The 21,367-nt window shown below is 44.4% G+C and overlaps 1 protein-coding gene across 2 annotated transcripts in view; it reads left to right on the top strand.

Moving 5' to 3' along the window:
- Window positions 1-21,367, top strand: part of STXBP1 (syntaxin binding protein 1) — a 66,895-nt gene that overhangs the window by 10,229 nt on the left and 35,299 nt on the right. For both annotated transcript variants that reach the window (XM_069748363.1, XM_069748362.1), the window contains exons 2-9: window positions 9,363-9,412; window positions 9,748-9,829; window positions 11,700-11,776; window positions 16,185-16,263; window positions 16,374-16,477; window positions 17,172-17,320; window positions 18,316-18,400; window positions 19,193-19,323. In XM_069748363.1, the coding sequence (XP_069604464.1) occupies window positions 9,363-9,412; window positions 9,748-9,829; window positions 11,700-11,776; window positions 16,185-16,263; window positions 16,374-16,477; window positions 17,172-17,320; window positions 18,316-18,400; window positions 19,193-19,323 (757 nt within the window). The remainder of the gene's footprint in view (window positions 1-9,362; window positions 9,413-9,747; window positions 9,830-11,699; window positions 11,777-16,184; window positions 16,264-16,373; window positions 16,478-17,171; window positions 17,321-18,315; window positions 18,401-19,192; window positions 19,324-21,367) is intronic.

Here is a 21,367-nt window from a genome sequence, read left to right as displayed (position 1 = left end):
TTGTCAGATGACATCAAGCCCAGAGGTTAGTAATGGGGAATCATCTATAAGATGCCCCCATTACTAACCCCATAGTGGTATTTTATAAAAAACACACTCAGAATAAAGTCCTTTAATTTATATAATGACACAGAATCATTTAATGAATTTGCATTTACCAAAAACACATATACTCAATACGTCAACGGCCAAGCCACGGAAGCCAATGTCTCCTGTAACAGAATTAAGATACTAAACAACCGTATTCCTCACCTGTCTGCCGAGAAGATAAATCCTTTTGTCCTATAACAAATGATGGCAGGGTGCATTGTTGCATGATGCGACTATACCGCCTGCCATCCAGCAGAGACACTGAGCTGCGAGTGCAATCAGTTCACATACACATGTAAATCGGATGCTATGTGTTAAAAATCGGATTGTCGCATGATAATCGCATGACGCTTGTCACACGCTTCTGGACTGAAATTGGACCTTTTTTTTAAAATGGCGATGAGTATGAGCTCAAAGAGATATACAACCATATATCGCTAAGATCCATGGAGTGCAGCCATGGCGTAGGTAGGATAGTATAACCTCAGTAAGGAGTTTAATACATTTAGCCAAATGGGGAAGGTTTTCTACTTGTAGGAATCTGGTTGAATATTTAAAAAATACAGGATCACTGTAATATTTTTAAACAGTATAGCGTGCCTTTTTAATAAAAGTTAATAAAAGTAATGTTTTAATAAATTAGGCACATCTTACCCCAGCATTCTTTTTATTAAGACCTATGTAAAGAATGACAGTCTTAATAAATTTCCCCCAGTGTTTCATAACCAGTCACATTGGATTATATAAAATCTCTCCGAAAAATACAGTAAAAACACTATGGGGCAGCTTAATTAAAACTAGTCTAACAGTGAACTGTCTGTTACCCTAAGCAACCAATCACAGCAAAGCTTTCATTATTCCAAAGCAGCTTTAGAAATGAAAGCTGCACTGTGATTGGTTGCTAGGAGCAACAGACACAGTTTTATAATTTTGAGAAACTGTGAAACCATGTAGGCCCGACTTTTGCTGGGCGATTCCTTTAAGTAACTTGCGGTCACCAAATAACCACATTTAAGGCATCTTTATACCCAAACTGTTATGGGCGCTTCAAGAAGACGCCTCTTGTCTAGTCAGGCTGTGATGCCTTACAAATTACATATAGCACACACTAGGCCCAAGAGCATTGAAAGAGGTGCTGTGGTAAAAAAAAATAAATAAATAATGATCTAATAAAATAAATTTGACATGTGAATGAGTTAATACAGTTATAAGATGACGAAAAGGGCAAGAGCGGGAATGTGGCATGCCTCATAAAGCATTGGATAGTGTGTGGTAAAACTCAACAACAAATCATCTGTAAAGGCCGTAAAAATGCTGTTCTTGTCTCGTTACAGTGGGCAGGGTATATATCCGTCACTCACCGTGCCACTAAATGGATTTGCCCACGTCTGCTGAGCTGGATAATGTAGGGCACTCTGATTGATTGGGCACAGTTTACTTCAGATTACCTACTAAAACAATTAACGTGGGTTTATCCGGCTAATTTAATTCTGGCTTTTATGTGACGATGTGTCCATTTTTGGCCCAGAGCGACTGTTTGATTTTACACATTTTAATTTTTTTTCTATTATTTTTTTTTAGGAACAAGTGAATATAAAATAATCCTCATTCTTCTAACTTTCACAGTGCTAAACCTCCCTTTGCAAAGGCGTCAGCATTCACACGCCGTGGTTTGTGAAGCTGTATGGTGTGAAAATTGTAAGAAATTACGGTAATCTTTCCTGTAATTAAAAAATAAAAACAGTAAGTGAATCTAATCTAGGGGGCCTGGATGCCAAATTTTTAAGAGGCGCACTGTGTAGACACTAGAAATCTACACGTACTATCAGCAGACAGAGCTTTGTTAAATGTACGTCAATTAGCGGCATAAATTATAGTACATTTTTTGATCCACGGAAGGCTCCACTACTTTAGTCTACATTTTTTGTTAATTTTGAAAAGTGGTGAAAAAAAGCCTAAAACAACAAAAAGTTGTAAACTTTAATGCAGTATTATATGCACCAAAATCTGCTATTTTGGTAGAACTAGAAAACGGTCTAGCTAATTTGGTTAATAAATGCCCCCCATAGTTTGTACAGTGATTTTTAACTATGAATTAATACAAAATTTGGACGTATCAGGGTATGTGCACACGTTCAGGATTTCTTGCAGAAATTTCCTGACAAAAACCGGACATTTCTGTCAGAAATCCGCATGCGTTTTTTTCGCTTTTTTTTCCAGAGCTTTCCCAATGCATTAAATAGCAGGAAAAACGCGAAAAATCCGCAAAATTAATGAATATGCTGCTTTTTTTACCGCGATGCATTTTTTTCGTGGAAAAAAAAAACGCATCAGGTGCACAAAAATTGCGGAATGCATTCTAAATGATAGGATGCATATGTATGTGTTTTTTAAGTGTTTTTATCGTGGAAAAAGGCTGAAAAAAAAAGCGAAAAATCCTGAACGTGTGCACATAGCCTCAAAGTCATATGTTAGAAGTATTAATTCAGGGCAGGATCAGCTCCAGGTTTATGCGGACTTTGAGTCTGAATTGGTCCCTCTTGACTTTCGATTTTAATTCCTCACCTTCCATGAACCATAGTTTTTTGGGGGAACAATAGAGTTGTAGCAGGGCTTATTTTGCAATGCAAACTGTAATTTTTATTTGTACAATTGTTTGGTCCATACGACTTTTTAATTTTTTTTTTATTCTTTTTTTTGAGGAGTCAAAATGTCCGAAAAACAACAAGGCAATTTTGATGTTTTTTTTTTTTTTTCATTCATTTTAGTGTTCATTGTATGAGCTAAGTACATCATTTGACTAATTTCGATCTAGCTCCAATCACAATAGATAGGTTCTCAGTGCCGGCTGTATAGCACAGCCAACACTCCTGCTTTATGGAGCTCCTGAGTCGGCTTCATGCATGCAGTACACACAGGGCCCAGTGGGTCTCCCAGACACCATGGGCATGGCACCTGGCCAGGTTGGTTGGTTGCTGGTGCTGTCCCTGGGTGGGCCCCGCAGCCTTCACGGTTATGTCATATGAAACTCTTCCGTCTGACAAAATTGTGATGGCTGCAGCTGATCAGTGTCAACTGATAGGCTGCAGCGCTCACATTATACAACAATTTCAAGCGAGCACCAGGAAAGGCGCCATTTAGGGAATTATGCTTTGTTCTTATTTTACATGTGCCACTAGTCTATTTAAGAACTTGTCCAGTAATGGGCAACAACTTTAAGGATAAGACAATACACTGTCAGCTCCATAGCTCCCTCTAGTGGTGGCTGCAGGCAGACAGAATTGTCTGTGCAGGAGATTTGGCGCTCTGTATTTTTCACAGTGCATTATTTGAAGCACTTTATAATGTAGGAGGGTAACATATTATTTTTGTATGTAGATGGAATTCCTCCTTAGTAGGAATAATACCCTAAAATAATAAGCTCTCTGAGATACCCAGCTGCATTGTAAGTTGTAGCGTAGAGAAATGTTATGTCATCTCTAGGTTGTGTGGGAGAGACACGGAGTCAGGATGAGAAATAATGAAGCCACATATTAGCATATCTGCACAGCACAGTCAGATTAGAGGATCACAATGCCAGAAATTTCACCTTCTCTATACTGTCTATTATGGTAGGATGGCAAAACTTGTCCCCAGGATGCTGACCTTATCTACCCACATTTTATCTATTGTCCTATCTTTTTCCATTATGGATCTCTTGTAAATCCATACATACAATTTCTATACATGGTCAATTTTTATTATGGGGCGAGGGGCTTACATAGTTCTATTATTGGTGACTTTGCAAAGTAGTGTCTTTTGCGAAAAATAATAGTTAATAAGGTCCATCGATTACCGCTGCTATCACAGCCCTACTGTCGGAGTACCCGGAGCCAGGGGCTCCTTCCCTTCTCTAACGCCAGTTTGATGCCCGCCAGGGCCGTGGGGTACTCGGTACCAGGTCCAGTCGTAATTAAAGGGGATGTCACGGTGGCTGCGACCCAATACGTGGCCCTGGGCGCCCAAATAAAGGGGGAAAGTCTTTTAAGGGGTTTAGTAAAGTTTGTGTTCGTGACGCCACCTGTGGTGTTTGGTCAGTGGGGACCGATGCTGCTTAAAGGGGTCCTCTGGGGTGGTTTTATGGCAGCTAGATGGTATAACTTCCCACAGATGAAGTAAGTCCCCAGGGCTCCCAGTATATAGATGAGGATGGTGACTGGTGCAGTAAAGAACGGATGACACAGGTTTGCAGTCTCTTTACCTGGTTTACTGAAGGCTTTGGGCAGGCACAGTCCAGGGCACCAGATCACAGGTACAGGCAGGATCTGGCCGGCTTGGAAGCGAATTTATAGTCCCCTTTATCAGGTGGAGTTAGAAGCCGTCCTATTAGCGCAGTGATGTTGTAGTCCCTTACTGCCTATGGCTTCTGGCAAGGTCCTCACATTTCTCTCTGTCCTCCATGAAGGTTAGGACACAAACCCATATGATAGGTGGCTCAAGCCTTTTTATAGGGTCTCTATCACGACCCGGGCTCTATGTGCCACTGTGCCTCCTGGGTATTAGGGCAGACAGGTGATATGTAATCCAGGTGTCCTGCCGGTTTCTGTTGTGCCTCCTAAAGTCCGATACAACCTCGGTCTTCCTGCTACCGGATTCTGCGCTCGGCCAGGGAGATAGCCCAAACGACGCTCCCCTGGTGTCTCTCTCCTGTGCTTCGTTCTCATGAACGCTCACTGAACACTGTCCTTCCTTCTTGCTCTCTCAATCCTGGAGCTGCAGCACCTCTGGGTGCACGGCCCCTCACACTGCTCTCTGCCTCAGACTGCTCCAGTCTGCTGTCTGGCACCAACTAATTAACTTTCCCTCCAGACCAAAATACATCAATAGAGAAGTTCCCCCTAAACCAAGTTTAGAGCTCCCCCTTCTGGCCTGGAGTGTGAATATGTTGTGTGCATTGTGTTTACCTGATAAAAGAGATCTTCCTTCGCTTCCAAGCATAACATCACACTCCCTGTGAGGAAAGCAATGCCACTGTAACAACCAGGACCCTGGGGTGTTACACTAGTAGTGTCCTAGCTATCCCTACTCCCCAGATTACTTCTGATGGTGTATACACCAGGGCCATGTACCTTGCTGAACTCCTGAATCAGCCCTATATCTGTCCCCCTCCTCCACCCAGGGAAGTGGAAAGTAAATAGTGTATCATATACAACAACCAGACTAACAAGGGAGGATGTACAGGGATAAATGAACATACCAAACATACAAATATCCACTCAGACAAAAAAGAGGAACACCGGGGAGTAAAGGGAGGAACACCAAATAGCAGAGGATGAGGAATTGCACACAGCTGAAACAGCAAGCAACAGTCACAGATCCACATCATGTGGTTCAGTTTTTCTGCATGTAACAGAATAACAATGAAATTGAGGACCTATGATCAGGATTTGTCATCAATATCAGATTGGTGGGAGTCACACCCAGTATCCCCACTGATCAGTTGTTGTTAGGTGGCCGTATACATTGAACTGCAAATTGCCTCTTCTGAGAAAAATAGGACTTAAACTCTATAGCCCCACCTGTTGGAAGTAGCGATCCTACAAGTCACAATCAACCCTTTAACAAGTCATGCAATATGACTTAGGATAAAAGCCAAATCAGTATCTCAATTCGCAGACACGGTGTTTCGGGCTGTTGGCCCTCGTCAGTGCGAAGCATGAGAACTGATTTGGCTAGGTGAGAGGCTCTGGACTGGGGTCTAGATTTCACTGCACTCAAACAAGCAACACTGGCATTCAAATCAGCTCTCACCTCTGCTAAACAGGCCTACTCCACAACCCTCGTATCTTCCTTATCCCACAACCCCAAACAGTTGTTCAACACTTTAAACTCTCTCCTCCGCCCACAACTGCCCCCTCCGAGTTCCCTAATCGTTGCCGAGGACTTTGCCACGCACTTCAAAAATAAGATAGACCAAACAAGGCAAGTCTTTGTTGTCCAACCACCACAACCCCTTTGTATGAGACCAATGCCCAAACCCCATAACTTCTCTCTCCAAAATCTCTGAAGGGGAGCTTGCTCATCTTCTCTCCAAATCACACCTCACCACTTGTGCACTTGACCCCATCCCACCTCCTCCCCAACCTCACCACCACACTAATCCCATTCCTAACCCATCTCTTCAACATTTCACTAACTTCTGGTACCTTCCCCTCTGCCTTCAAACATGCCACAATCACACCTATCCTTAAAAAGCCATCCCTTGACCCAAGCGGTATGTCCAGCTATCGCCTCATATCTTTGCTCCCATTTGCTTCCAAACTCCTTAAGCAGCATGTCCATGCTGAACTTTCCTCTCACTTTGCATCTAACTCTCTCTTTGACAACCTACAATCTGGCTTCTGTCCCCACCATTCCACTGAGACTGCCCTGACCAAAATTACTAACGACTTACTTACAGCCAAAGCTAACAAACAATTCTCTATACTCCTCCTCCTAGACCTGTCCTCTGCCTTCGACACAGTTGACCACTGCCTCCTACTACAGATCCTCTCTTCCTTTGGGGTCAAAGAAAGACCTTGCCCTATCTTGGATCTCTTATACGAGTTGGCGACTCTAGGTTCAGCATCTGTTCACACTGAGTCTATGTTTGGATGTGCAGGTCAGGTTTTTGAAATGTATTCTTTAGCCTTCTGATCGTGCACTCCGCCTTCTAGCTTCAGGTGTTTTAATTACAGCAGGTCCAATACCCCTCCACAGAGAGAGAGAATTTTAGTCTAAGAAGAGGTTTCACATGTACCCGTTCAGATGGAGACGTTTATTCTCAGCGAGGTAAGGCAAGTTTAGGACCTGGTATAAGAGAGATGCCGTAAAGGGGCTACCAGGTACACATAAAATTGGCCATTTTTATGCGCTAAACGCTCTCATTTTTCATATTTCTAGTGCAGTAATGCAGTTCAAATTTCGTGTTTTCAAGTTTGCATGTTCTAGCGCTGCAGTGTGCTGCCTTGTTTACTTAACTATCTTGGATCTCCTCATACCTTGCCAACTGCACATTTAGCGTTTCCTACTCCCATACCACCTCTTCATCTCGCCCCCTCTCTGTTGGAGTCTCCCAAGGCTCTGTCCTAGGACCCTTACTCTTCTCAATCTATACACTCGGCCTGGGACAACTCATAAGGTCCTATGGCTTCCAGTACCATCTATATGCCGATGACACTCAGATCTACCTCTCTGGCCCAGATGTCACCTCCATGCTCTCCAGAATCCCTGAGTGTCTATCAGCCATATCCGCCTTCTTCTCCTCTCGCTTCCTCAAGCTCAATGTGGACAAATCTGAACTCATTATCTTTCCTCCATCACGCATATCTTCCCTACCTGATCTATCTATCACAATAAATGAAATCACACTTTCCCCTGTCTCTAAAATCCGCTGCCTCGGAGTAACCCTTGACTCTGCCCTGTCCTTCAAACCGCACATCGAAGCTCTCGCCACCTCCTGTCGCCTCCAGCTCAAAAATATTTTCAGAATCCGTCCTTTCCTCAACCCGCACTCTACCAAAATGCTCGTGCATGCCCTATTCATCTCCCGCCTCGACTACTGCAATATACTCCTCTGTGGCCTACCTTCTAACACTCTCACACCCCTCCAGTCCATTCTTAACTCTGCTGCCCGACTAATTAATCTCTCTCCTCGCTACACTCCTGCTTCGCCTCTTTGCAAATCCCTTCACTGGTTCCCAATTTCTCAGCGTATCCAGTTTAAATTACTAACACTGGCCTACAAAGCCATCCGTAACCTTTCTCCTCCGTATATTTCCACACTAATCTCTCAATATCTTCCCTCACGTAATCTCCGGTCCTCCCAAGACCTCCTCCTCTCCTCCACGCTTAATCGCTCCTCACTTAATCGCCTCCAAGACTTCTCCCGAATATCACCCATCCTCTGGAATTCAGTGCCCCAACACATCCGGTTATCCACTAATTTTGGATCCTTCAAAAGAAACCTGAAAACCCACCTCTTCAAGGAAGCTTACAGCCTGTAAAGACCACACGGCCACCTCAACACCATCGGAGCTACTGCAACCCTCAACCTACTATCTCCTTCCCCATAATCCTGTAGAATGTAAGGGTCCTCTCCCCTCTGTATCAGTCCGTTATTGTTAGTTTTGTTTACTGTAAGTGATATTTGTATTTTGATGTAACCCCTTCTCATGTACAGCACCATGGAATTAATGGTGCTATATAAATAATAATAATAATAATAATAATAAATAATAATAATAATAATAAAAATAACTGTAATGTGCAGCATTTTCCACTGTCTGACGGCCGCAGCAGGGTACTGCAGATCAGGGATAAGTCATCCATAAAATATATGACCTGACAACCTCTTTAATTTACAAGTATGGAAAAACTGAAGGGAATTTGGAACTCTATATCCCAAAAGAAGTGAGAAAGAGTTTTGGACTTTGGACAAAACAACTTTTGTAGCACTGCGATGGCACTGTTTATGGAGGAGACCTTGAGCGCACTGTTTTTGGAGGAGACTGATGGCACAGCTTATAATGGAGCACTCTTTTTGACCTGTTTATTGTGGGGTCCCTGATGACATTGTTAATTGGTAGTTCTCTTATGGCAGTTTATGAAGTGGCACTCTAATGGCACAGTTTATGGAGTGGAACACTGGTTATGGTTTGGCATTATTTATGGGATGGCATTTTGATGGCACGGTCTATGGATGAACTCTGACGGCACTGTTTATGAGGGGCACTCTGAAGTATTTCTGGGGTGTCAGTCTGATAGCAGGGATTATGTGGGCAGTCTGATGGCACTGCTTATGGGGTGGTATCTTGATGGCACTATTAGGGGCAGTGTAATGGCACTGTTTATGGGCTGGTATCTTAATGGCACTGTTTATGGGCTGGTATCTTAATGGCACTGTTCATGGGGGGCACTCTGAAATATTTCTGGGGTGTCAGTCTGATAGCAAGGATTATGGGGGCAGTCTGATGGCACTGCTTATGAGGTGGTATCTTGATGGCACTGTTTATGGGGTGTCATTCTTGTGGCACTATCTATCCCGGGCAGTAATGGCCCTGTTTATGGCATTCCGATGGCACTATTTATGAAGGGCACTCTCATGGCATGGGTTGGCACTGTAATGGCACTGTTAATGGAGACACAATGACTGACGGATATTGTTTGTGTTGGTATAACATCCTAGATTTAGCACTCGGTATGTAGAATCCACGCATCTTTGATATGACCACAAATATCTGTTTCTCCTGCAGAGATTATGCACGATGTGATCCGGAAGGTTAAGAAGAAAGGAGAGTGGAAGGTGAGTCTTTCAGTAACATTCTAATTAAGAGGCTTGTATTTGGGGAGGAAATATACTACACCTACCCTGATTTCCAAAAACCAAAAGCTTTATACATCAATCAGACCACTTTGACATGGCACAGAGATTTCTGCTACTTGAAATCTAACATACATTTTCATATGGCGAGAACATCTCTGTTCTCCAGTATCAGAAGTCTCTAAGCCATGCCAAAGGGTATGGTTGCTGTATAAAGCCCTTATATTCTGGAAATTAGTGTTGGACTAAACGTTTTACTGCTATGTGACTTGTGATTTTCCTCTACTTTTTATAATATTGTCGTCCTTTCCCCGCAGGTTCTGGTGGTGGATCAGCTCAGTACACGCATGTTGTCCTCCTGCTGCAAGATGACTGACATTATGACGGAGGGAATTACAAGTGAGTGGTGGCATCAGACGATCGTACCATAAGCTGACAGGGACCGAAGACACATGAAATCGAACCTTTACGTTATGTCCATCTTGTTATGCGGGTGACTACAATCTGTAGTTCCCTGTTATCAGCTATTTCAGATTAAGAGAGTGGCTGTAGTACCTTTTAGTAGCAGGGACCTGTGGTATATCCGCTCACTCGGCTGCACACTGAGGTAGACAAAGGTAAACTGTCTCTTTAAATCTTCCACTGGTTTACTATACATGTGGCATAAACCAGTGTGAAGTGAAAAATAAACACAGCCCTTCAGGCAAAACAGGAATACAATACAGAATGGTATCCAGTCTCTGCAGCTGCTGGGATCCGCCCGCTCAGGATATAACAACCAGTTTCGGTATAGTTAACATAAACAAACCCTCCCACCCGCTCTATGGCTGTCCGCAAAAAGCCAGCCCTTAAAATGGCCGATTAACCCCTCTCACCACATAGCGTGCTGGAGCAAACTTCTGGGATTCAAATCACTGAAGCTAATAGCCTCAGTGAAACGTATCTCCACTCCAGCACTTTGCCAGAGAATTTGTCACAGGCCCTATACTTATGGGAGTCCCATGACCATAGTATGGCAGTCAAGGCAAAAACGAAGTGGTAAATGGCCCAGCATGTGTACAGTTCCCTCGACTGACGTCTACGGTCTAGAAAACAGCTTGAAAGTGCTGTGCTCCTTGCGTGAGAGACTGCATAGGTGGCCGGTAAATCAGGCAACAAACAGAAAACTAGAACATTAAAAAATTGCTCCATCCATAAGATAAATTGCTAATGTTGCTCTTTTTTTTACAAGCGGTTTGCAGTTTTTCCCATTTCATAACTTGAGATAACCCCTTTCAGGGAAATTTTTATAAAAAAATTACCTACTGCGTAAATTACATTTTTGTAGTAAATGTATTTAAAAAAAAAATTGTAATTTTTTTCAAATATCACAATCTTTATTAAAAAAGAAAATTACGGTAGTAATTTTGCAGTTTTCACACTGGCCATTAGGGCATTATAGACGCTTACTTCCTATACTTCAAGAAGCTTTTCAGCATGTTTTGTATAAGCACTGGCAGGATCAAAATGACTGATACCACTTCTCTACACATCCGATAACACAGGATGCACCAATCACAAGGGGCCATGTCACAGTTGACACTGCTCCTTGTCTCTTCACAATGACTATTGCACTCTCTCATTAGATGCATCAATACAAATGAGGTCATGGGTCTTACCATTGTTGCTAATGTACTGTACATGTGTTGTTTCCTGGAACAATAGGAAGTTATGGTCTAAACCCCCAATGACCATTGTGAAAATTGTTAGATTTTATTTTTATTTATTTTTTTAATTGTGATATGGGGAAAAAAAACATTTCCAATTTTTTTTGAAGGTGCAGTTAACACAAAAAGCATTTTCTGACAATGGCTTCCCTTTATAAACACCAAAAGTGCCGTAATGCATATTAACAGTGAAATTTAGATATCGTAATTTAGGAATTTGGATGTCTGTCTTAGTATGGACTGTAATTCATGGACTGGCCGCAGGACTCCTGACCCAAGTTTGCGACAACCTCATGTCTTCTTATAAAGCAGTGAAGTTCAGGTCAGGAGACCTGCGGACAGTCCTTGCATGGTGGCCCATACACGACAATGTTTCATGGATGCCCGACTTCGGCCTAAGCAGCTGAGTAGTGGGTGCAGGCATACCCTCTGTTACACTTTTCTAAAGCATCAGACTTAAAGGGACATGTCCCGGTCACAGTTCGGCCACTTATGCTGTGTATGGTCTCCAAAATCATTAGCAAACAATTTTTGTAATTTTGATCTAATTTTTTATTTTCCAGTTGTTGAAGACATTAATAAGCGGAGGGAGCCTCTTCCTAGCCTGGAGGCCGTGTACTTGATCACACCCTCTGAAAAGGTAAAATAAGATCGTATATAATAACCTGACAATAACAAATGGTTATAACATTAATATAATCTACGGTCTGTGCTCTGAATTTATAAGTGAAAATTATATTATACTTAACGCAGTATTCCTATGTTTCATAGTGATGGCATATCGCTAGACCTTTAGGGGGTGCAACCGCTGGGAACTTTACTGATCCTGAGAATGAAAGGACCACTGATTTATGTTCACCATCTAAAGGTACCTTCACATTAAGCGACGCTGCAGCGATACCGACAACGATCCGGATCGCTGCAGCGTCGCTGTTTGGTCGCTGGAGAGCTGTCACACAGACCGCTCTCCAGCGACCAACGATGCCAGTAACCAGGGTAAACATCAGGTAACTAAGCGCAGGGCCGCGCTTAGTAACCCGATGTTTACCCTGGTTACCATCCTAAAAGTAAAAAAAAACAAACAGTACATACTTACCTACCGCTGTCTGTCCTCCAGCGCTCTGCTTCTCTGCACTCCTCCTATACTGTCTGTGTGAGCACAGCGGCCGGAAAGCAGAGCGGTGACGTCACCGCTCTGCTTTCCGGCTGACCGACGCTCACAGCCAGTACAGGAGGAGTGCAGAGCACAGCGCTGGAGGACAGACGGCTGTAGATAAGTATGTACTGTTTGTTTTTTTTTTACTTTTAGGATGGTAACCAGGGTAAACATCGGGTTACTAAGCGCGGCCCTGCGCTTAGTTACCCGATGTTTACCCTGGTTACCAGTGAAGACATCGCTGGATCGGTGTCACACACGCCGATCCAGCGATGTCAGCAGGAGTCCAGCGACGAAATAAAGTTCTGGACTTTATTCAGCGACCAACGATCTCCCAGCAGGGGCCTGATCGTTGGTCGCTGTCACACATAACGATATCCTTAACGATATCGTTGCTACGTCACAAAAAGCAACGATATCGTTAACAATATCGTTATGTGTGAAGGTACCTTTAGTTTTCCTTCTCCAGCAGCGATCCTGACCACCTGCTGTGCTGGGAATTGCAACCAGCCCTGTTTCTCTATCTCTTCATTGGAGGACACAGGAAACCATTCTGTGTCCCTTAATGAAGTGATAGAGAAAGAAGATTTGAGGTAGTAACCATAAAATGTCTTTCTTGGAGCATTCATTGGGGGACACAGGAAGCTATTCTATGTCCTACTTAATGAAGTGATTGAGAAAAGAAGATTTTTGGGTACTCACTGTAAAATCTTTTTTGGAGCCTTTATTGGGAGACAAAATAAGCCTTGCTGCATCCTTCAGTGAAGGCTCAGAGAAAGAGATTTTACAGTGAGTACCCAAAATCTTATTTTCTCTATCACTTCATTAAGTAGGGCACAGAATAGCTTCCCATGTCCCCCAATCAAGGCTCCAAGAAAGACATTTTATGGTGAGTACCCAAAATCTCCTTTAGGCTATCGCTTCCTTGGAGAACACAGCATTGTTTCCCCCCAATGAAGGCCCTTATAAAGAGATTTTATGGTGAGTACCTAAAATTTTCTTTTACTCGAAATGAAGAGGATGCATCTCATTCATTCAGTCTGTGATATGCCATCACATTATAACATGGGAATACCCCTTTAAACAGAATTGTATTACTGAGCATGAAGGCAGAGCAGTAGGACTGTCACTTATGTATAGGGTCCTGGTCTGTGGTTCCAGGTAGCGGTGGTTTACATACTGCTTGTCCAGAGATGGCCACTCATGGTAGATTACTTAAATAATCATTAAATGAACATTCGCCTGATGAACCCTGGTTGCACCAATAAGGCCATACACATTTAGTCCATTATAGTCAGTCATACTGGCCATACATGCCAAAGACTGCCGGGCGAAAGACAAACGATCCATCTGGGAATGTGTTCCCCTCACCGGCTATCTCTGAGTTTTGTAAATTTCCTATGGGGTTACATTTGCAATGTAAGCGCCACTTCTGGCCTGACCTTTACATTGTTTTGGTTCTCCATTTTGTCTTGTGTTCATCTTTGCTCACGGTTTAACACTTTAGTCTTGACTCCTCACTAACTTTCACTTAATATCTTCACTATTTAAAGGGACACTACACCCTGGGAAGGCGGTGACTCTTATGTTCTCCTGTGTATCTGATATATGTACTCTTTTTAGAATCTACATTTACATCCATGTGTATGGATGATGTTACTTACTAAAATCCGTGAAGGAGAGAGAGATTTTCTCTGCATGTGGTTACGGTGTTCCAAGCTGTCCGCTATATTGATATCGGAGGAGCTAGCTACTTCCTCCCTGATGGACAAATAAACTTTGGTCTATACTAGAGGATCACATTTCACATCCTACAGTCACATGTCTGCACAGTAAGAAGAGATTTCTCTTATATTTTAATGTCAAGAGTGTGAGTGAAATTCTGGATGGCCAGGTGACAGAAAAATAAGTCCCTTGAGAGCTAATATGGCTGACAGGAAGTTGATGCAGTTTCTTCCTGTCTCAGAAACTGAAGGCAGAAACATAAAATGATTCTGAAGGGCTGTCTCTTATAGAAAATGTAGAGTTCAAGTCTTTTCCAACATACTTGTGTAACACCCAAGGTAACCGGTTGTTACAGTGATGTTGCTTTCCCTTCGGGGAAGGTAATATCATGCTTGGAGGCAAGGGGGATTCTCTTTACCAGGTAAGCACCTACACACAACACATTCTGAATCCAGGTCAGAAGGGGGAGCTCAGGACCCGGATTCAGGGGAGCTTCCTTCAGCTTTAAGCATTCTGGTCTGGAGGAGGAGTTAGCCAGTCTGAGAGAGACAGTGGACAGAGAAGGAAGTCTGGAGCAGAGAGCAGACTATGGAACCGTGCAGCCAGGACTGAGCTGCAGCTCCAGGGAAGGATGAGAACCCGAGGGGTTGTTGAATGTAGTGGAGCAATTGAGGAAAGGAGCACAGTGGAGAAAGCATGGGGCTCAGAGGGGAACTGTGACCGGGCACCCTCAGAGCCAGAGCGCAGTAACCGGGCACCGGGAGCCCGAGGTCGTGTTGTGCTCCAGGACATGCGATGGAACCGGAGGGCATTGAACTGTACGTAATTGGCCCACACCACACCTGAAGACGAAGCAGCATCGGAAGAGCCCAGGTCGTGATAGAGACCTGTAAAACAGCTCAAGCTCCCCGCCATACAGGTACCTGTCCCAGGACAGGGGAAGGAAGGGGTACTTTGCCAGCAAGCTTCAGGCAGCAGGGACCTCGTACATCGACGCAAGTAGGAAAGGATTACGAACCTCACCTGGGAGAGGGATCTACCTTTGCCTCCAGGCCGGCCGGGCCATTCCATCACCTGTTCCTGGTACCCTGAGCTGTGGACTGTTACTGCCAGTAAACCAGGTAAAGACTTTACAAACTCTGTGTCTTCCACTTATTTACCGGCATACATCATCATTGCCATTCACCTTTAGAGCCCTGGGGACCCTGCTTCACCTGTGGGAAGCATTACCATCTTGCTGCAACAACACCACCCCAGAGGACCCCTTTAAGCTGTGTCGGTCCCCTCTGACCTAACACCACAGGTGGCATCACGAATATAGACTTTATTGAACCCTTAAAAGACCTTTCCCCACCCTTCTACTTGAGCGCCCAGGGTCACGGACCGAGTCACAGCCACCGTGACATCCCCTTTAAGTGCGACCAGACCCGGTGCCGAGTACCCCACGGCCCTGGTGGGCGACTCACTTGTCACAAGGGCTCTGTGCATGGAAGCCTGACAGCAATTAAGAGTTTCCACGGACAGGCTTGGGGCTAGTCACTCCATCCAGTAGATCCTTCACCCTTTAACCCCTGTACAGGGATCTCACCTTACACAGGCACCCGTGGGTTGTGGCCACAGAGTATCTGCTGGCCGGTGGAGCCAGCTGACAACAAGAAGAGTGACCAAGCTGAGTTGTTTCCAGGAGGTCAAAGTCAGGGATAGAATTGGAATGCAAGCGGATAGACAGAATTCAAGCCAAGGTCAGAATACAGGTAATCAAAATTAGCACTACAGGAGCAGAGAGCAGGGATGTGGACCAGGTCAAGCTTAATTTATAACTGGCAAGTAGACAGACTCAGGGGATTATATAGTGAGCTGTTCTGCTATATGCACACAGAAGGAAGTAATTAAGAATCAAGGCAAGGAATTAGCCTCCGTCTTCCTGTCTAGACATCGCTACAAATCCCAGAGAATTAAACAGAACAGTCGTGTTGTTGCGAACAATGGTAGTGCAGCACTATCATAAACAGCAAAAGAGTTGGTAGATACCAATATGGATGTTACAAATGTCTTGTAAATTGAGATGCTTCTGATGTGAACTCCCACAGCCCCAAATCCTTGCCCCCGATGACATATGCTTTCCTTGTGCTCCTGGCTCTATCTTATACTGCTCATTCTCTTGCAGTCTGTTCATTCTCTCATCAATGACTTCAAAGATCCTCCTTCCGCTAAGTACAAAGCCGCACACGTCTTCTTTACTGACTGTAAGTGCGTCACTAACACCTCCCCATGATCTCCTCTGTCTCCGTCCTTGTATTGTGTCTTCCTCAGCGTTTTCTTCCAGAGTTGACTTTGGGTAATATTCTGTCCTCAGCGTGTCCAGACACTCTGTTCAATGAGCTGGTGAAGTCACGAGCATCCAAGGTCATCAAGACCTTAACTGAGATCAACATTGCTTTCCTTCCATACGAGTCCCAGGTAAGCGCTGTATGCCACCCTCATATCACAAGCAAAAAGAGAAAAGTATATTCTAATCTCCAGGCTTGGTAATCAGGGATGAGTCATTTTCGAGCCCTTACACAAAAATAGTTCTGCCACTCAGTGGTGGGGACAGGGTTACACAGATTATCTGGACTGCCTGGCATGCAACAACTAGTCCGGCATTGATAATCTCTTGCTGATAAACCACTGATTGTACTGAAACTGCAGCAAGCTGCTGAGCAAGTAACACATAGGTAGAATCATGCTCTCTGCCCCAAAATAGCAAAACCCTGCTGACAGATTTCCTCTAGGCTGATATATAGACAAATGACCGCTATCCCTCCTGAACCCCCACACATGTGACAATTGGGGAAAAAGCTGCTCTCAGACACCTATATCACCAGCTTGCCTCTGGTGAGAACAAAAGGATTGGGCATCATGAAGTTTAACATTTTCCATCCTTTACTCCCCTGACATCTGTCGCTGGGTGGAGAGTCAGGACCTCACCATACATATTAAATGGTCAGCTGATCTTGGAGATACTGGTTCAGACGACATTCATCTGTTGTGTATGGTGACCTTTAGGCAAGGCAACTTTCCTCTGGCTGGGTAGCACCCACCTTCCGTCACTCTCCTGCCAAAGATGCAGAAAAAAAAATGATTATTTCAATTACTGCTTTCTCTATTCCAGGTTTTCTCTTTGGATTACCCTGACTCCTTCCACAGTTTTTACAGCCCCCATAAGGCTCAGATGAAGAATCCCATCCTGGAACGTCTTGCAGAACAACTTGCCACCTTGTGTGCTACATTGAAAGAATATCCGGCCGTACGCTACCGTGGGTGAGTGTGCGCTCAAAGCCAGGAGTGTGCTTTCCCTTGTAATCAGAGGTCAACTATACAATATTTCCGTTGGATTGTTCCTTTTAATAAGTCAGTTGTTTGGTCTTCCTACAGTAACTGGGGTCACTATGCCACCTTGGATGCACCTGAATTACAGCTGCTGTCCATAAAATATGGTCTGAACATGGACCACAATGCACGGACTGGCTGCGGGTCCCCTGACCCGAACTCATCACCCTCATAGGCATATATGGGACCACTGAGTTCAGGTCAGGAGACCCGTGGACAGTCCGTGCTTGGACATTTTGGATTCCACCCTCATAAACTACCCCAATTCAAGGCATAAAGAACCAGTGTTTGTTTGCTCCTTGCCTCTTGGTTAGGCCCAATTCATGGGTCAGGTTTGGTTTTTTTTTAACCATTTTTCATCTGATTTTTTAGGGCCCATGTGTCCAGGTAGCATTAAAAAAGTTTCCTATCTTCTTCTACCTGTAAAAAAACATTCAGCATCACAATGCAACATGGATGGCATCTGCGTGCTGTCCCATTTTTTGTTATAACCCCATTGACTAGAATGGGAGATTATGATCAAAATCAGACATGGGAACCTTCCCATTATCGGTAAGAGGTTCACATTTTGACCTTTTAAAAAACATGAATAGATCGTGTAGGCGAAACACAGGTGTGTGAATGAGGCCATAGTAGAGCAGATCGACCTTCTGTCTGGTCGGTCATCCCTCCGTGTTTGCAGGACCGTTCTTCTCGTCCTTTTGGAAGCCCAGATGCATCTTCTCCGAGCTCGCTCTCCGTGCCGTATGACAGCTCCATGACCAGGCTATGGGATGAGAATAAAACACTGGTGTTATATATGTGGGTGGGGGCAGAGGGTGAGCGTGGACCCCGTGATATGGTGGGAGCTCTGCACCACCATGGTTTCATGTGTAAACTCGGGTGGTTATATAAGGGCAGTAATTACCCCATGTGTTCCTCCGCAGAGATTATAAGGATAATGCAATGCTGGCACAGCTGATCCAAGATAAGCTCGATGCGTACAAGGCTGACGATCCCACTATGGGGGAGGTGAGGCATGGATTCTGCTAAATGTATCGGAAAAAAAGAATTGTGCATTTTTATTAAATCTTATGTCATTGTTTGACTAAATATTCAACTACTGCAGAAGACTATACGGTAACTTAGGGGCCAATACCCTATAAAGGGCTCAGCTTGTTGTGATCCGGGAGCCACACTGTCAGGAGGTCGAGCTCGCACACCGGCGCACCATGCAGTGCAAGATGGGACACTGGTTCCCCGGATCCAGAACTCCCATCTCGGGATTGCTGGGGGTCAGACACCATGCAATCAGTCGGTTATTCCCTAGGATACGGGGTGGCCTATAATTCTGAAAATGACCCTTTAATACAGCGCATGCAACAAAAGTCTCAGTACAGAATGCCATACCACTGCCCACCAGTGTGCCAACATGAAAGTCATAGCCTCCATGACATAAACCACCCGCCTAATATATAATATATCGTGTGATTCGTCTTCATGATCTTCTTAGCACTTGTGGCTTCACAAGTGGGTATGCAGGTGGGGTGACCAAGGTAAAAAAAAAGCCAAAATTTGGTGTAAAATCTGCCAACTTGACATCTTATCCATAGAAATGGAAAATGGTGCAGCATTGTCCGACCCTATACAGCGGGGAATCCCAGTCTTATCTCACCATTACAGCTCCCCCTTGTGGCAGGACGTATGTCAGGGCTTTTGTGAAATGAGCTTTGGAGCTAGTACTGGAGCGAGTACTCGACATTACACTGGTTTTGATAACTCTCCTCCGTAGATCTTATGATTGTTGTTTTTTCCTGTGCACAGGGACCGGACAAAGCTCGCTCACAGCTCATCATCTTGGATCGTGGCTTCGATCCTTCCTCTCCAGTCCTGCATGAATTAACGTTCCAGGCCATGAGCTACGATCTTCTTCCAGTGGAGAACGATGTCTATAAGTAAGGCAGGACGTCCTCATTTCTGGCTGCCATACATTGGCATACTGAGCAGTTGTTTTACCATGTGGATTCTTTTTTTTTTTTTAATCTTTCTTTTTTTCTTTGCTCCATGGTAAAATATCTGCCAGAAATTGCTTGGACCATTGAAAATCAAAATGTAAAAATGTATGCCTCAAGCTACAACATCAAATCTCCATCTACCATTGAGAGTGGAAGCCAAAACCAGGAGTGAATGATAAATACAGAAGTGGTGACGTGTTTCTATTATACGTTTCCTGTGATTGTTCCACTCCTGGTTTTGGCTTACAGATACTGATGTAAGATACTGACCAAATACTGATAGTGTGACCGTGGCCTAAGGCCGGGGACACACACAACGTATAAAAAAAGGTCCGTTTTTGACGGACGAGAATCGCACAAATGTTACCAAAACAGTGATCCGTGTGCAGTGCGAGGATGCGATTTTCTCGCATCAAATGATCCGTGTGACATCCGTGTGACATCCGTATGGCATCCGTATGGTGAGATTTTCTCACACACTTGCAAAATGAGCAAATAATGGCTGAGCCTTTCCTGTCACCTGCCCAATGCCTGAGAATTTCTCGCAAGTCACACTGATGGTCTGTGTGCTGTGCTATTTTTTCTCACCCCCATAGACTTTCATTGGCGATTCTCGGCCGAGAAACGCTGACAATCACAGCATGCTGCGATTTCACTCGGATCCTGAATACGGCCGAGAAAATATCGGATGATGGGAGCTGCCCCATAGATTAACATTGGGACGAGTGCTATGCGATTTTTTATCGCATTGCACTCGTCCGTATTACGGTCTAGTGTGACCCCGGCCTTAGGCTGGTTCTTCAGGGCTGGCATTCACAGTCCGAGAATGAGCTGCATGTCTGCCCCCGCCTCAAGGCTCCTAACCCGAACTCAACAGCCAGGTGTGTATGAGGCTGTCAGCGGGCCCTCCGCTGCTCCAGGTAGAGGTTGTAAATGTCAGACCTGTAGAACCAATGGTTCTCACTAGTAGATGTAGCTCTGATGGTGTCCGACACCGGCCTAAGTCAGGATTGCAAGCCTGTGTATCACTACTATTCCTCCCCACCTCCACATCCAGCAGTTCTCTCAGCCCAGCTGAGCATGCCTGTGCTCTAATGGGGAGAGGGGAGTCAGCTGCAGCCGGACACCTACAGCGCCAACTTATCTCCTGAGACCAAAAGGATCAGGCAAGTTTAAATCCAACATGCCTAATCTTTCTTTCCCTCGATATCTGCTATCGGGGAAAAGTCATGAAACCCCCAATCACATTAATAGGCTCAGCTGACATTAATCTAAGCAACCTATCAGGGATATTCTCATCTCAGTACGTGATATTATATCACTGGACTATATGATCACCTAATGACCACTGTGGGACCCCTAATGATCCTGAGAATGAAGGTGCCTCAGCATTGCGTCCCCTTTCTTTCGCAGCGATGCTCATAAAAAAATGGGAACACCCCTGTGCAGAGGCAAAACTGAGCATGGGACACAGCGCTGAGACCCATAAATTCTTAGGATCGCTGGGGGGCCCGGTGGTCAGACCCAGCGTGAAGTGGGCAGTGGCATTTTCTAGCCATTTGCCTTATTAACACAGATGGGAACACCCCTTTATGTCAGTGATTGCAAAAACTGATATCTTTTATAAAGCTCAGAGAACGTCTCGGTGACTTACACTGTTTATCACTCAGAGCAAGGAGCATGGTGAACCAAAGCTGCTGCAGAACCTCATTTTTAATACAATACAATGCAACATTGATTGATATAAAGGACGCTTTACCTTTTAATAAACCAGGTCGTTTTTAATTTCATGCTTCGTAGCTGCAGCCGCTGCAGAAGCTCTTTGCTTTTTATCTATAATATGTTAGCACTGATCTGTAACCGGCTCCTTTTGTGTATAATTTACGCCGCTTTTCTCAGCCGGGATCTGAGATCACAATGTACCCTATACATACACATTATATACCGGCACATGTATTATATACCCGCTATTAGGTCCCAAACC

This window comes from Ranitomeya imitator, chromosome 2, assembly GCF_032444005.1.
Source record: "Ranitomeya imitator isolate aRanImi1 chromosome 2, aRanImi1.pri, whole genome shotgun sequence".
NCBI classification, from domain to species: domain Eukaryota; kingdom Metazoa; phylum Chordata; class Amphibia; order Anura; family Dendrobatidae; genus Ranitomeya; species Ranitomeya imitator.
This window is presented reverse-complemented; position numbering and strand designations above follow the sequence as displayed.